Genomic DNA, 16,168 nt, shown 5'->3' on the forward strand with positions numbered 1-16,168 from the left:
CCTCGAGTTACTATGCACAGATTTCTCTGCACTGAGCAATGACACGTTCCACATCGCATTGCTATTCAAGACACAAAACAGGAGCTGGAGCCCTAAAAGTTTGAAAAAAAGATGATGATTTGACCACATTATTAAGATATGATTGCACACTGTAACATGACTTGCTATGAATCTTTTGAAGTCCCTACCTGATTTAGGTAACTACAGCCTGTGTGATATATAATGAACACTACTGATATGGAAACAAGCACGCTGCTCTAGTCGTTTACTTTCAACCCAGCTCAAAGTGAGGTTTGTGTGTGTTTGTCATGCTTTCAGAACAGATGCCAAGTAAGAAAGCCGTAGTAGAAAGCCTATACTAAGAGCTTTTCCCAGTACATGTAGGTCATTTCTCCTCCCTGTGGAAATATAGCCTGTTTTAGGATTAGGGGCTATGATTCATTATGACTGAATTTAATTACAGCGAGAGGTGGCCAATGCATCCCTGGTTTTAGCATATTAGGGTCCCTTCATCCATTGGATGGGAAATGTCTGGAGGAGGGTGTGGGGGCTGGGCTGGATAAAGAGTGTGTGTGTGTGGATGGAGGAGAAGGGGAAGTAGAAGGCTTCAGGTTACTGCAATTTAAACACGTTTACATGCGCACAAACACACACACACGCATAAAAGCAAATTACTGAGAGAGTAATCAAGTTAAGGTGAGAAAGTCGGATAATTCGTTTACGTGTTTCCCTCTAACATTTCCAAAAAAACAGCCTGATGTCAGGAACAGCCCTCAGAGCGCTACTGTAAACAATGAGCGCATGTACGTTACTATAAAGAGCATCTACCATTGATATAAATCACACAAACTACCTGTTTGTTAAAGCAATAAATTACTGCCACTGCTTCCAAACCTTTTCTGTCTGCTGCGCTGTCATAGACCTGTCTAACGAGCGTCGGTATCACTGCATCGAAGCAGCTGTTGTGTTTGATGTTTTCTTACATTCATTATTATAAAAGTTAATATTGTTGTGATATTATTAATCATGCTGGTGGCACAGCTATATGGGTGTAAATATTGCTCCACTACTTTGGTCTAAACTGAAATGTTTGACGATTTGTATGAATAGAATTTTGTACAAATCACGTCAGGATGAATTTTAATCACATGTTGACGCTCTGATTTTCCATTTAGCGCTATCCTCAGCTAAGATTGTACTTGGGCAAATATTTCAACACATTTAACTCAAAATATATTGTTGCAAAACTAAAATTTAAATAATATACATGATAAAATCAGCATTTTTGATATCAGCATGTTAGCATTACGATATTTTGATATTAGCATTTAGCTTAGACGCCGCTGTGCCTTGCAGCCTTACAGAATCATTCGAGGCTTTCAAATTGAGTTATGGCTCCTTCAGTTAGCAAACATTATCACACTAACACTATACTAATATTTTGAACATACAAACATTATACAAGCTGAAACTTTTGTTGTCTTTGTGAGCATGTTAGCATGCTAATGTTGGCACTTAGCTTAAAGCAATGATGACTAGGCCCTACAGCCTTACAGAGCTGCTAGCCTAGCTGACTTTTGGTATTTTGTCAGCAGGTTAGGTACAACATGAAGACATTTTGACCATTAATCTAAAGCTAATTTTCACACTCTCTCTTTCCCATATGGTGTATAAAGTTGTTCAAATGGCTCAAGTTGGAGGGAGTTTATTGGTTGTGACAGTAAATGTAGGCCTACAAAGTTAGCCTCATGTCTATTTGTGAGTTATTTATTTCCCCCCTAATGTTATATATTCAAATTATACATATATGTTTAACCAAATCTTAGTTTCTGCCCAAATTTTCCTACACTCCACAGTCGTTCCTACTACTGGTACTGGTTAATTCAGTGGTACTTTCCAACACTATGTCTCATACACCAACTCCAAGATCCAAAGATAGCATTATAGCATACCTCCTAATTGGGTTTCACCTTCACAAATCTGGCTCAGCTAATCAAATCATTGTTCCTCTCTTAACCTGAAAAAGGAAACCACATTTCTCACTTAAATGGATGTTTCTGAATTTAGACTACTGCTGAAAGTGGGGAATAATGTGATTACTATGGAGCTTCAGTGTTTGTTAAATCAATGGAGGTTTGATAGCCTTTAAACCTGGGGGTCCCATGAGCAACAGAGGGTAATTCATAATGAATCAATCTTAGCGCACACTTGACACAATGAGAAACTCTCTGAAGGTGTCTGTAGTAAAAGGAAAAATAATAGAGATGAAGAAACTCAATATCTCTATAATTGTACTTTAAGGAAACATTTGTAATGCCTCGAGTGTCTTGTCTGGTGGTGAATCATTTGTGTGAAACCCAATTTCAGGTAACTGAGATCAAACCGCTTTCATTTCATACCCATCCATGTGAAATGTAATTAGTCAGACCATGAAAAACGAGCAGCGTTTTCTCGAGCCTCATCACATTTTGAGAACAGTCGGGCAGCCTCTACACACAGATGCCTGACCATTATCTTTCTCTTGGGTCTATTACATCCAGGGGCGTGTCCAGGGGGAGGCCTGGGGTGGCATGGGCCCTACTGAAGTCTGATTGGCCATTCCGGGTGCCACCCCGTTTTTATAAACTATGATTGGCTATCAGTCATGTCAGAGCTGGGACTTATGTTCAAACAAACTTAGTGGACTCAGTTGCAACAAGCTGCTTTTAGTTTTTGTGGCAAATTAATATGAGACACTTTCTTTTGTTGGTACTAACTATAGGTGGAGTTTGGAGATAAATATTCTTAAGGAATTAAAGGATTAAAAATGGAAGATTTATGTTGATACTGTGTTGTGTTATTTTAAATTAAGAAAAGTGTACACGGGAATGTATCAATTGTATGATTAATTGCGACAGAAATGGGGGCTGCATGGTGGTGCAGTGGTTAGCGCTGTCGCCTCACAGCTAGAAGGTTCCTAGTTTGAATCACCGTTCAGACAATGTGGGCCTTTCTGTGTAGAGTTTGCATGTTCTCCCCGTGCATACGTGAGACGGAAATGGTGAATAATAATATAGTAAATGCTATTTCAGCATGCGTGTGCACACACATTCATAAAGCCCCCCCAACCCCCCAGCATATGGCCACCCAAGTCCCAAAAGTCTAGACACACCCCTGCTAACATCACGTCTTGTTTCTGCTCTCCGACTGACTAAAAATATATTCAAAATGGTCTCATCTTTAAACAACAGAACCTTCTTGGGTGAACAAGTGGCAGTGTTAATCCAGCTCCATTGTAAGAACTTCCTGTATGTGGTTGAGCCCTGCCATGCTTCCATTATTCATTGAACTGGAGAAGAATGCACGATACCGCCATGATACCAAACACAATAGTCTCCGGGCCACCTGTTATCCACTTTGTAGAGGAAAAATGGAGAGATCTAAAAACTTAACTTTTGTGTGTATTCATAGTACGTCTACCCTCTCAGCACAGGCTGAGGATCTCTCTTGAATTATTCAAGATCAGACCTGTTGGGGATGTTGAAAATTCAATACATCAGCACTTCAGGAAACTTCGGCTACCCCATGTTGAGATGGGAAAAAAAGCACATAAAAGTGAATACAGACAGAAAACATAAAATAAAACACACAGCAACTATTTCAAAGCCCCCTCTGCACACAATATTCCCTCAATATTTAATTAAATTACAGTATTATTAGCTGCAAGAAAGAGTATTTACCTAATACAGTACATCCAAACGCCACATTGATTTACCTCCTGTTTTTATCAAACCATCAACAGGGCGCCATAAATTTGAAGAAGCTAGCCGAGGGGCGAGACAAGTGGAGAGCGAGTAAATCCAAGTCGTAAATAATAACTTAAGTTTGCAAAAGAGACAAACAGCTCCTGCTATAAGGGCAAACACACCAGAAGTAAATCACCGTATAAGATCCATGACTCTTGCCAACTTCAAGTTAACATGTTGTAAACAAGAACACCACATTTGAAATGTTCTATGTTTTATGCACTGTATCTGGAGAAGAATTCAGTTTGACAGATTTATCAAACTTCGAATGAAGTCAGGCTACATTTTATCAAGAAAAATTGTCTCTATGTCAACTTCTTCCCAGCATAGCTCCCAAAGACATCTATCTGACTGGAGGACAAGTCATTCCAGCTAAACCTCAAGACATCTTGCTTGGCTAAATTGAAACATCCTTTTTATGGGGCGAAAAGCGGGTACATTTTATGGTATTAACACTTGATCACAGCTGTTTTGAGGTCAATGCAATTTCCCTGCATTCGCTAGGATCAATAGGATGCTTTGCCAAAATTGAGGCAATTTCGAATGGAGTCTGGTCGTCTCAAAGTGAATCAATTAGGATGTAAGGTAGCTTCAAAAACTCTGAAAAGACAAGATACACATAAATAAGCATTTCTTTTGGCTTCCTTTGAAAATTGTTAATGTAAGACAGAGCCAGGCTGACAATCGCTCTGTCTTTCCAGGCTTTATGCTAAGCTAAGCTAACCGGCTGCAGCTTTAAACTTAGCAGACAGGCTTGAGTGTGGTGTCTATCTTCTAATTTGACTCTCAACAGAAAGAAAATAAGCTTATTTCCCAAAATAATAAATCAACACTGATACTTGAATTTTCAGCTGCCTGAGGTGGACTCCTGGTAAATATATACAGGGACTATAACTGAGCTTTTTATTGCACATAGTTTAATGCAAGTTTCGCTCTTGAATCAATCTCAGCTTTAACCACACTGTCCTGACTTTGCCCTGACCTCCGTCTGGACTTTACTAGACTTCATCTAAAAACCGATGTTGACACCAGCCTTGGCCCAATATGAGAGGGTGCAAGTGTAAACAATGCTCCTCTTCTGTCCTTTCCCCCACCCCGCTGATAAGCACCCTCTGGTCTAGTTTACACTGCTGTTTTCATCCTCTTTGATTCCCTGGCTCAGATAAAGGCTTTCCCACCGTCCCAGAGGCCCCCAGGATGCTTCATGAGCTCCCCCCCCCCAACTGTGAGCTCCTGTCCCTGGGTACCGTGTGTATGATGTCCCCCCTGTCAGCTTGAATCACCCTCCTCCGCAGCTCAACATGCTGCTCTCACTACTCCCCAGCTGCGTCGATGTGTTTGCGGCAGCAGCGAGTGTGAGTGGATGCTATTGAGACTGACCTTTGCAGCGGCGCCCTGTGCTCTATGATTCTAACCCATTTGACAGTGAACGCCTAATAGAATGCTAATGAAGTAGCTTGCATAGCTCCCTGTTTTGTTGGCTCCATTGTAATTATCTGTGGGACTATCCCTCATGCCCATGATGCATATTGTTTGATTATTAAACTGAATTACTGTCACGCACAACACCAGGTTCTTGCCACCAGGTCAGAAATTATCCTCATGATGCATGCTCATAAAAATGTCTAATGATTGCTGCCGTGAATATCATCATGAAGTAACACTTGTTGCAATTACAAGGCAGCCATTCTCCTCCAATGTCATGCTAAGAGTAGGAAGCTTTAAATGCTATTATTATCATACTGCTGCGTTCCATGATGTAAATTGTATTAATGAAGGGATTCTTACAAATCGTTATCATTTCATTGCTTTCAGAGAACTTAAAAGACAGTGGATATTCAATTTTTAGAGCAGCATCTGGGCAAATGACAACGTAAAACAACGTATTTGATAACCTATTAGAAACTGTTAGCATTCAACCACTTCCTAGCTTACATTACAGTAAGCTAGGAAGTTGTTAAATGTTAACAATACCATTTGATAGTGTTATACAATACAATACGAAGGGCTTGAATTCCAAGCTAACAGTAACGTTAGCTAGGAAGTGGTTGAATGCTTACAATGTGGTTCAATAGTGGAATTCCATACAATGAGAATGGCTTAAACTAGCTAACAGTAACGTTAGCTAGGAAGAGGTTGAATGCTAACAATGTTGTTGGATAGAGTTACAGTAAGGTACAGAAAGAAAGCCTTACATTTGTAGCTAACAGTAATGTTAGCTAGGAAGTGGTTGAATGCTAACAATGTTGTTGGATAGAGTTATAGTATGATACAGTAAGAAAGGCTTACATTTGTAACTAACAGTAATGTTAGCTAGGAAATGGTTGAATGCTAACAATGTTGTTGGATAGAGTTATAGTATGATACAGTAAGAAAGGCTTACATTTGTAGCTAACAGTAATGTTAGCTAGGAAGTGGTTGAATGCTAACAATGTTGTTGGATAGAGTTATAGTATGATACAGTAAGAAAGGCTTACATTTGTAACTAACAGTAATGTCAGCTAGGAAGTGGTTGAATGCTAACAATGTTGTTGGATAGAGTTATAGTATGATACAGTAAGAAAGGCTTACATTTGTCGCTAACAGTAATGTTAGCTAGGAAGTGGCTGAATGCTAACAATGTTGTTGGATAGAGTTATAGTATGATACAGTAAGAAAGGCTTACATTTGTCGCTAACAGTAATGTTAGCTAGGAAGTGGTTGAATGCTAACAATGTTGTTGGATAGAGTTATAGTAAGGAACAGAAAGAAAGGCTTACATTTGTAGCTAACAGTAATGTTAGCTAGGAAGTGGTTGAATGCTAACAATGTTGTTGGATAGAGTTATAGTAAGGAACAGAAAGAAAGGCTTACATTTTTAGCTAACAGTAACGTTAGCTAGGAAGTGGTTGAATGCTAACAATTTTGTTGGATAGAGTTATAGTATGATACAGTAAGAAAGGCTTACATTTTTAGCTAACAGTAATGTTAGCTAGGAAGTGGTTGAATGCTAACAATGTTGTTGGATAGAGTTATAGTATGATACAGTAAGAAAGGCTTACATTTGTAGCTAACAGTAACGTTAGCTAGGAAGAGGTTGAATGCTAACAATTTTGTTGGATAGAGTTATAGTATGATACAGTAAGAAAGGCTTATATTTTTAGCTAACAGTAACGTTAGCTAGGACGTGGTTTAATGCTAACAATGTGGTTCAATAGTGGGTTCCGATACAGTAAGAAAGGCTTAAGAAAGTAGTTGAATGCTAACATAGTCTGTAGTCTGAGAAAAGCTAATGAATTTTGTTTAACTCAAAATACAGGCCTAATTACTTTTCAGTTGCTTATTAATCTGAAGGTGATTAAATAACTACAATTTGTCAGATTCCCTACATTTATGTGCGTTATTATGACATACAACAGCAGTACGACATTATGAAAGCTTTTGACTCTCTCACCCCTGAGTTTGAAGTCAGAGGAAAATGGCCCCCATGTGAAAATGGTGTATAAAAAAATCTCCTGTTTCCTATTTCGTTGCAATGTTTGAGACAAGATTTTGAAAGCAATCCATAAGAGATTCTTCCATCAAGAGATGTTTTCCATTTCCGTGCTCCTCATCGAGGATCTTTTATTTGTATGGGAAGAAATCCTTCTGTGAGTGTAGCAGGAGAGCCCCGCTAATGCTGCCTGAATTATAAGGTGAAAGAGGTCCATCCATTACTCTGATGGTGAGTCAGAGCGCCAATCTGAAGACGTGTATGAAAAAAGAGGCACGATTCAGCATAAGGTCCGTGTCTGTCTTCTGTGAAGCGGCACTCTGCCTCACAGGTTGCACATTTCTCCAGTCACTTAAACATAAATAGATCCATAAAAAGAAACAAATATACCTCCTTTAAAGAGAGTAACAGCAGCTTTAAGACGATATTGAATAGATGGAAATGTATTCCAAAGTTTAAGGCAAGAAGTTTTAACCCTTAGAAAAGGACCTTCTGCAGACGGCTTTAAGGGGGGTCATTTTTATTATTAAAACTGATCAAAGATAAAAACTTCAATAGCTAGAGACTTTATTCTATTTGCAGCTGTAAGCTAAGGATCCTGTCTTTTGCATCATCACATTGCACAATCATTAAAGATGTATTTATTTTATGTTACTTGAGGTAAAAACAGCATCAAAGAGGCTCCGTTTTTTCTGTCGAAATCAATCTCAAATGAAAATTAGAAAAGCTAAAGCCTTCATTCTGTTTGCAACAGAAAGTTCAGTCTTCTGTGTTTTGCGTCATTGTGTTGTATGTTCGCTGATGACATCATTACATCTGCCCAGCAAGATCTTTGTTTGCATGATTCTGTTTAAAATAGTCTAAAACAAAACTGTTAGCTGAACTTGCAACATGCAACCAAAATAACGTTTACGTCGGACAGATTTCGAGCATCTGAAGATGCTCCTGAGAAAGAGTCAGCAACTCCTTCATGTTTTTACTTTCAGATTTGTTTTGGATCGATGTGTTTTCAGCAAAATCTGATGAAAATTCTACTCTGATTTTTGCATTTCACATTTCTGACACAATTTTAATGCTTTTGAGATTCCAGTGATCTGCAGCATTTGAAGATTTTCCAAGAAATCACATCAAAACAAGCAAAAGCACCAATGTGTGCACTGGCTGACTCATGTCTTTTGCAGAGTTTAAAGGGTTAACAACGATCGAAACATGTCAGTTGAACGCCTACAATTTGGTACACCTGCACATCACATGAACACTGCAGACGATGTTCATAACAACATGTTTACCAGGATGTGTTTGTTAAGTGGATGAGCTGCTGCAGCGCTTGTTCAAACAGAAGCGTCGCCAATTTGCGGCGGAAGGCTGTGCAGTTTAAGGCCTTCTTTAATGTATGTTTCCACCGGCTTGATGTGACTGCAGCTGATTCCAGGCCAGTACACTTACCCGAGGCAGAGTGCCAAGGCATAATGAGACATTTGGTTGTGAAATTCGGAATCTGACAGAATGCATTAAAGCCAAGAAGGCTGCAGATGCGAAGGGAGCGGGCGGGCCAAAGTGATGACTTCCCATTTCATACCAACTGTATCATATTTCGCCTTCGCTTCAAGCCAAATAAATGACCGGAATGTGCAGCGAGTGCGCCATAGTTTTGACACAGATTCCTTTTGTTTGTCATATTAGAATCATCCGACTGGAGCAATTACTGCTCGTGTCATCACCTGCTGAAATTTTACAGCTGAGTCTGAAAGAAGGCGCTTCGGCTGCACGTGTCTGTCAGTCGTTTTTTTGCAGCAGCTACATAAAGAATTCATTTCTAGTAAGGTCATTTTCCTGACATGGCAGGGACCTTCCGTGTCGCTCAAACTGGGGTCACACTGTCCCACTTGGACTTTTTACAACAGCAGCGTGTCCTTGTGATACCACGCAAACGCACACTATATGACAACTATGATCTCAGGGAACAAATAATGTGACAGCTTCACAAGCTCCCGGGGAAGTCTGCTCTGCCTGCAGGGAAGAAACGAATCCGATTTTTCATATTTGTGAAATGTTTACGTTGAACTGGGGGCATGAGGTCAGATGTAAACATGTTGCCAGTCTGCTTTAACATGCTTGTATTGTGTGCTGCTGCTAAATCCACAAACGTCAAACAAAATAAGGAACAATCAATACGCAAATGTGAGGAAATAAAACGCCTACCTGTTAGGAAAAAAAAGGGCTTGCAAATGAGTTTGTGTATATTCCATGTGGATAAGCAGATCTCCACACATCTATGAATAAGTAATCAGCTCGCTCGCGTCCTTTGGGATTTACTAACAAGAAAAGCAATCATACACAAGCATGTGTAAAAGAAAAGAGGCTCTTGAAATTCCTCTCTACTGTACTCGCTTCTCTGCTGTAACTTTCAAACAGGCGACACATGCAGGACAAGGACACAACATCGGAATCAGAGAACAGATGTTCACAAGCAAAAAAACACTCGCCAAAAAACAGTCAGGTTTAGTAGATATCTGGGGCCACACAGATCAGACAAGACAGCGCTTAAGACACGAGGGACGCTCGGACAAGAAATGACCTTTATGTGAACTCCAGCAGTGTCACAAATACGCTCATTCTGATTTAAAGCTTCCCTCCGACAGCCCTCTGGCAAAAACAGAGAGGGAGAACAATAGGACAGTGAAATGTATCCTAATTCCAGCTGGAGACGCTAATCCAGTTCAGAGACAGCAAGGAAATGGGCTTGTGAGAGCAGACCCGGCAAATACATGCAGATGAGAGTGATTATCCTGCAGATGAGCGGAAAGATGAAAACTAATTTAATAATAAGACCAGAAAATTCTCCAAGATAACAGGGATCTAGAGACCAATCCCAGACCCATCTGGCCCCGCACAGCACACACCAGAGCCAGTTTAACAGGCAGGAGCTGTCCGTTCAGACAGTGGTGCTGAAAGCTGAGTGTGCACCGAACTCCGTGGAGGAAACCGACGATTTAACCAAACAGTTTTTTAAAATAGAAGTTGGTGTTAATTAGATCCAGAAAACATAAGAGAGGTACTTTTTTTAAATGCTTGAAATTCCATTGTGTTGTACTTTATTTCCATTCTACTTCATTTACAAGGAAAATACTGGCAGTTTGACCTCCGCTATGCTAACTAGTTGCCTACACTTATGTGTAATGTAACAAAGTGATACGATTCAGACTTCTGTTTCTGTTTCCTCTCACGGCTTTGACGTGGGCCGGGCTGAGTTAAAATTAAATGCAACAAAACTAAGTGGGTGGGTTGTTTGGTTGCTGTCAATCAAACCTGATCAAAACACACCCACACAGGCCTTATGAGGCATTGTTTTTGTTTGTTGAACTCTTAAATAATACCTTAAATTCGTTTGGTTTTTACATTTGTTTGTGGCTTTTTGAGTCATGAATAGTTGAAGTGAAATACCTGTAACTTCTACTTTATTACATACGCTACTTTGTACTGGCAAATAAAGGGAAATGCTTGAACTTTTAACACCACTACATTTACTTAACATTTGCTCCTGTGTGTAACTTTCGGTTTGTGTTGATTTTGGCGCCCCCTGTGGACAAAGCCGCACCTCTTATCTCTTTGCTGATTTTGTCCTGTACATGCTCAAGTGGTGGTTTTTAACAACAAAATCTCACCCTGCTTTCTTAACAGTCATATGTATCACTCACTTTAAATGTTTTCCCTGGAAAATGTAAACAAAGGCAGCGTGCAGCTAATCGCTTCGTCTGACACCTACCCCCCCGCCAGCAGCTTCAGGCATTAAAAATAACTATATAGAAACAATCAGTCTTGTCGCTGATGGTCTGCTTTGCTTTTATAGATCATATAAAGACATCAGAATTAATTTCAGTCTGTTTAATGATCAGCAAAAAAGTCCTCACAGGAGCTTTAAAAACAGTTAGTGGCTTATAAAATACCAACTGCTGTTTTACACTCAACATCCCGGCTGTGTTTAACAGTCTCTCCAGGAAGTTGCGTTTCTGCGAATTCACAAAAAATTCAACCAATTGCCGCAACTTTTCCGAAAATTTGTCCAACTTTCCTGTTTTCCTGTGCATGTGAAGTCATTTACGCCATCGAACCTCACTCACTGATCCCCCGAGGTTTGCAATGTTGTATAAACATCAGAGGGTGTCTTTAACTGTATTATTTACTCGTTACTGATATCCTGGAGGGACTGCTATAATGCAGTTCAAAGCAGCAATACATTTTGCCCACAGTACTCTTGTACTTGTACTTAAAGTAATAATCTTGAAGATTTTCATGTAAATAAACGTCTGTTAAGTCTCTATCTATCGGCGAATGAGGCAACACAATGGTGATTGAGCCTATAGCTCACTGATGAAAGCCTTTGCATTTGCAGTATTACAGACTGGGTGTCTGTGGCGACTTTCACGGAACAAATCACAAGCGGCGCCCAGTTAGTGACGCGTTTTCCATCAGCCAGCAGTGGTTGGTCTGCCAGAGAGGGTAGGCGGAGCTAAGCGGCAGCTTTTCCGCTCTCTGCAAGTGTTGCGAGTAAACAGTAATCTACTATGGCTGAACAAACAACGAAAAGATGGATGACTACAGATACAACTTCAACAAGAAGTGAAAATCCAAAGAAAAAGAAACAAACTCGACGCTCAGATGAAGCAAACTGTCTGAAAAGGAAAGCGACCGTCAGCCAGGAAAATCAAGAGTTATAACCGGAGCCAACCGTGGACGTCACACATGCGACACTGTCTGGATATCGGGGAAGTGTGCTCCCGCAATTACTGTTTATCACCACAGGTGCCGCCAAAGAGAACAATTTTGAGATTACAACTTTAACTGAGATTCTGTCTGTCGGAAAATGACCGTGATGAATTGTTGAACTGGAGAAAAGAGCTCATGTGTTCTACATGCAAAATATATAATTGGCTTATAATACAGTTTGTGCTGCACTGTTGCAGTGCTCAAAACTTGAAGCAGTGGTTACATGTATTTAATGCATGTTGGACACTTACTGCCCTTTTGTATTAAAACGTCTACAGACATAAACTTATTAATTACACCTCTGTTAGGGACAAACATTATAAGCAAAACACTTCATGTATAACACACTATATAATAACAACACAATAACACTGGACCTTGAACATGACGGTGTTTAGTACCTAAAGTACTAATTCATGTATTTGTCCATAATTTTACACACTCGCAGTGTATTATATATAATTGATTCACACATTAGATAACCTGCTGTTATGCTGCCTATAAATGCTAATGCTATAGAGGGATTATAATACAGCGTTACAGGTTTGTCACTTTTGCTACTTAAGTCCATTTTATCGTTTCCTGAATGAATGAAGGACATTAACTCGTGATGGAGTGTTTCTAAACTGTGGTAGTCCTACTTTCATGTAAGTGAAGCACTTCTTGCACCGGTCTGCGCTCACTTTCACCTGAGGGAAAGTCATGCATAATAGAGAAGCGGCGTTAGTGTATCTCACCAACGCACAATCAGTCACTTTGTCGGCGTAGCCTCACGTTAACTCCGCCATTTGTGTCATTGGGAGGGTTTCGTACTTGTTTATCTGCCAAAACACGCATTACTTTGATCTATCGGCTTGTACCCTGGCAGAACACCTACTCCACAAAGACACGTTTGAGTAATATGCACCTTTTCTGGGGGAATGATTGCAATGCAAATTACCTTGTCACGTCGCACGCCGTCCTCTAAACTCAAACTGCACATTTGTACAAGCACGTACTTCAGCCTGGACGGAATAAAATGCAGACTGCCTTCCTTCCTACACTGTCTGTGTTTATCTTTTCGTTTGTTCGCTACACTTCATGTAGGGCGCTGGGGATACGTACAGCTCTATACCGCACTTCTGTGTCCCAGATTCTGTAGGTCATTACGGTAAGGGGTTATTGATATGTGTATCACTGTGCAGGTGTGTTAAAGTCTCGTGCAGGATCTGCAGAAGTAGGTTATGTGAGGATGTGGGAATCAGTTTGTCATGAGGGGTTCGTGTTGTTGCTACTTGTGCATGTAACGACACATTAAGCCGCGCTAATGCCGCTCCATTAACAGTCACAGATCGCTTACCTTGCCAACATACAGCGGCTCATTTCCTGTGTACTCCTCCAATACGAAGAACTGGTTCCATACCCAGCTGCGTCTGTGCCTGTGCAGGACCTCCCAGGGGTCTGGATCAGAGTGCGGGGACTTCTCCAGATCCCCAGAGGTGGGGTCCAGCCCCCAGCAGCTCCCCCTCTCCCGCAGGGGGAACAGGAGCGCCAGGAGAGCCAGGGCGCTGCACACGCCTGAGCGACACCACCCCATCATCTGGGCGCTCTCCAAAAGGCGCCGAGGCCAGAAGAGGAGCGGACGCTAAAAAAAGACAGTGAGGCTGAAATGTCAAAACCCTCGGGGGTTTTTATCCACACAGTCCTGACCCTGTGCTTCACCAGACAGCAAGAGCAGTCAGACCCGCTGCAAAAGAGTCAAGCTCTGCATTTTGCTGTGTTGCTCTTCTTTTTTTCCCCCCTGATTGGAGACTAAGAGTGGGGTAATTCCCTTCACTTTGGAGCCAGGGAGTTGACATTAAAGCCGGCTAACAGGGTCAGCGGCGACCGGGCGGCTTCAGCGCGCAGGCTGTATAATTGGCACCTATCAGAAGAGAGAGACAGATAGAGAGAGGGAGGGGGAAAAAAAGAGAGAGACAAAGACATAGAGGGGAGAAGAGAGAAAGTACCGTCAGCAAAATTGCCTGTGTGACCGCAGTCACTTTAGACAGCGAGTAATGTGCCTGCTGATGCAACGATAATGACATTTTTCAGCAATCATAACGAAATTGGTCAAAAATGAGGGACAGTAAATAAGCTTGGTACAATCAACAGAATGTCCTTCACTTTGGGCGAGGTCAGAGGTGTTAATAAGGGTGAGATGGAGGAGAAATGACCTGACTTTTTAATGCACATAAGCAAAGAGATTCCTCGCGCAGAATAACAATCAAACTCCGTCCGTCTGGCTCCCAATTACCCGAGCTTTACCTCACCAAGGTCGTTATTTTGTCACATTTTCTTTGTATAAGATCAAGGCGCGATGGTGCAGGGGCCTCGCCACTCAACACTAACAAGCCACATGATCTGTGTGGCGAGCTCTCATCACCCGAGATTAAAAATAAATCTGAGCTGTCAGCAGCATGATGGCCCGGGCGCTCCTGACCTCTACTCCCAGCAGTCTGTTCGCCGGGCCCGGCACATGCGAGAGGGGGGATCTGTCTCCCTGCCGTCATGCCGTGACAGATCCCCCAAGATGCCAGAACATGAAGATGTGTCAAAGCAGAGAAAAGCATCGGCTGACAGATAATGTTCTTTATGTCACAACACATCGCGGCAGCGCTGAGCACTTGAGCAATTACTCAAACTTCATAATATCGCTGGTATCATCCGACTAATTTGAGACGCAACAACGGACTCGACGTCTCAACCGGATTTATGCAACATCTTGGAGAGATTCTGACTCGCGCATTTCAACTTCAAGTGCTCCTCTGAAAACAAGACATCGGGAAAAGCGAGCACTTGACCGCACGTTTATTTGTTTCCTCCCTGACCTCTCTTTCTCTCTCCTCCACGCTAAATATTGGCAGGGCCCTGCATGAGGAAGGTAATTGCTTTGGCATAAAGCGACCTCTTTTCTTCCCACACAGACTCCGACAGTTCTCCTTTTACTTCCTCCTCCCCCAACAGCAAAATAAAAACAGCACCGCACACATCCTGTGGGAAGTGATTAGCTGTACTTTCGCCATAGCAGAGTCATTACCCAGTGCTAATAATTAACACCAAGTGCATCACGACAACATGGATCGTCACCTCTGCAGACACCTTCATGTTTGTGACAAACATCCTGAATGTACGAGGATTTATTTGAGGAAATTCTCATTTTGCGGTCGAGGTGCAAACAAACCCCTGAAAGGCGAAACTTTCCCCAAGACGCTGCGAAGGGGCCGAACATAACAACCTCACACGTTACGGCTGCAACGCGTGCACGTGCGCGGACAAACACATTCAAAGTCACAGCCTCTGCATGACAATTTAACGGTCGAGGTGGAAAGTGGAGCAGATCTGGCTGCGGGGCAGCACGACTTGTGAAGGCAGGTTGCAGCGGTGGGTTTTTTGTGGGGGAAGAGAGGAAAAAACCGGCGAGTGCAGGGTCAGTTTGAGCCGAGCGCTCGACTTAATGCTTCTCGTTTCCCTTGACCCCGAACACTGGGAGAGATGGGAGTCAGATACAGGGTGCAGATAGCGCTAATGTGGTTGCAGCGCTCAATAAGGCTGATATTGGCTTGTTATTAAATGAGTTCTTACTGATTTACTGTCTAGTTGATTTGTCTGTATTATTAAGTAACTCATGCTGCAGGGGGAGCAGGTTTTTTCCAATATATTTTAATTGTTAATCAGTTTAAAAATTAAAGCGTCAAATCTAGCTTGAAATTAGCCGCTAAAGACACAAACACAAAGAGGCTGATGTGACAGGAGGCTGTTTCTTCTTCCTGTCGGTGTCAGGTGATTGACAGTAGGCAGAGCTGATATGAGAACACTCGAGTGGAGCCGCGGCGGAGTGACAACGAAACAGGAATAAAAACTTCAGGGGAAACAAATGAAGGGGTCGTGTTTCCTGTGATGGATCATCTCGCTCCGTGGGACTTGTTTTACAGCTAGGCCTGATGTCTGCGAGTGTGATGAGTGACTGAGGAGCGGGAAGGAGGGAGAATGTAAAGAAGAGGGCGATCTCGAGGGGGGGAAAGACAATGTGCGGATATTAAACTGTCTATTATTCTTATTTAAAGGCAGTTTTAACCCTCTGCCTTTAAGCTCCGGCTGGTGCCACACGCTCGAAATGCTTCGC

General features: G+C 41.8%; 1 protein-coding gene across 1 annotated transcript in view; it reads right to left on the reverse strand.

Moving 5' to 3' along the window:
* Positions 1–13,603, reverse strand: part of LOC138595604 (cadherin-7-like) — a 113,042-nt gene extending 99,439 nt beyond the window's left edge. The window contains exon 1 of the mRNA XM_069666928.1: positions 13,364–13,603. Coding sequence (XP_069523029.1) covers positions 13,364–13,603 — 240 coding nt within the window. The remainder of the gene's footprint in view (positions 1–13,363) is intronic.
* Between the last annotated feature and the right edge of the window lie 2,565 nt (positions 13,604–16,168).

Source organism: Semicossyphus pulcher, unplaced genomic scaffold (assembly GCF_022749685.1).
Source record: "Semicossyphus pulcher isolate SPU_LCO1_2020_fin unplaced genomic scaffold, fSemPul1.0.p SCAF_18, whole genome shotgun sequence".
NCBI lineage: Eukaryota > Metazoa > Chordata > Actinopteri > Labriformes > Labridae > Semicossyphus > Semicossyphus pulcher.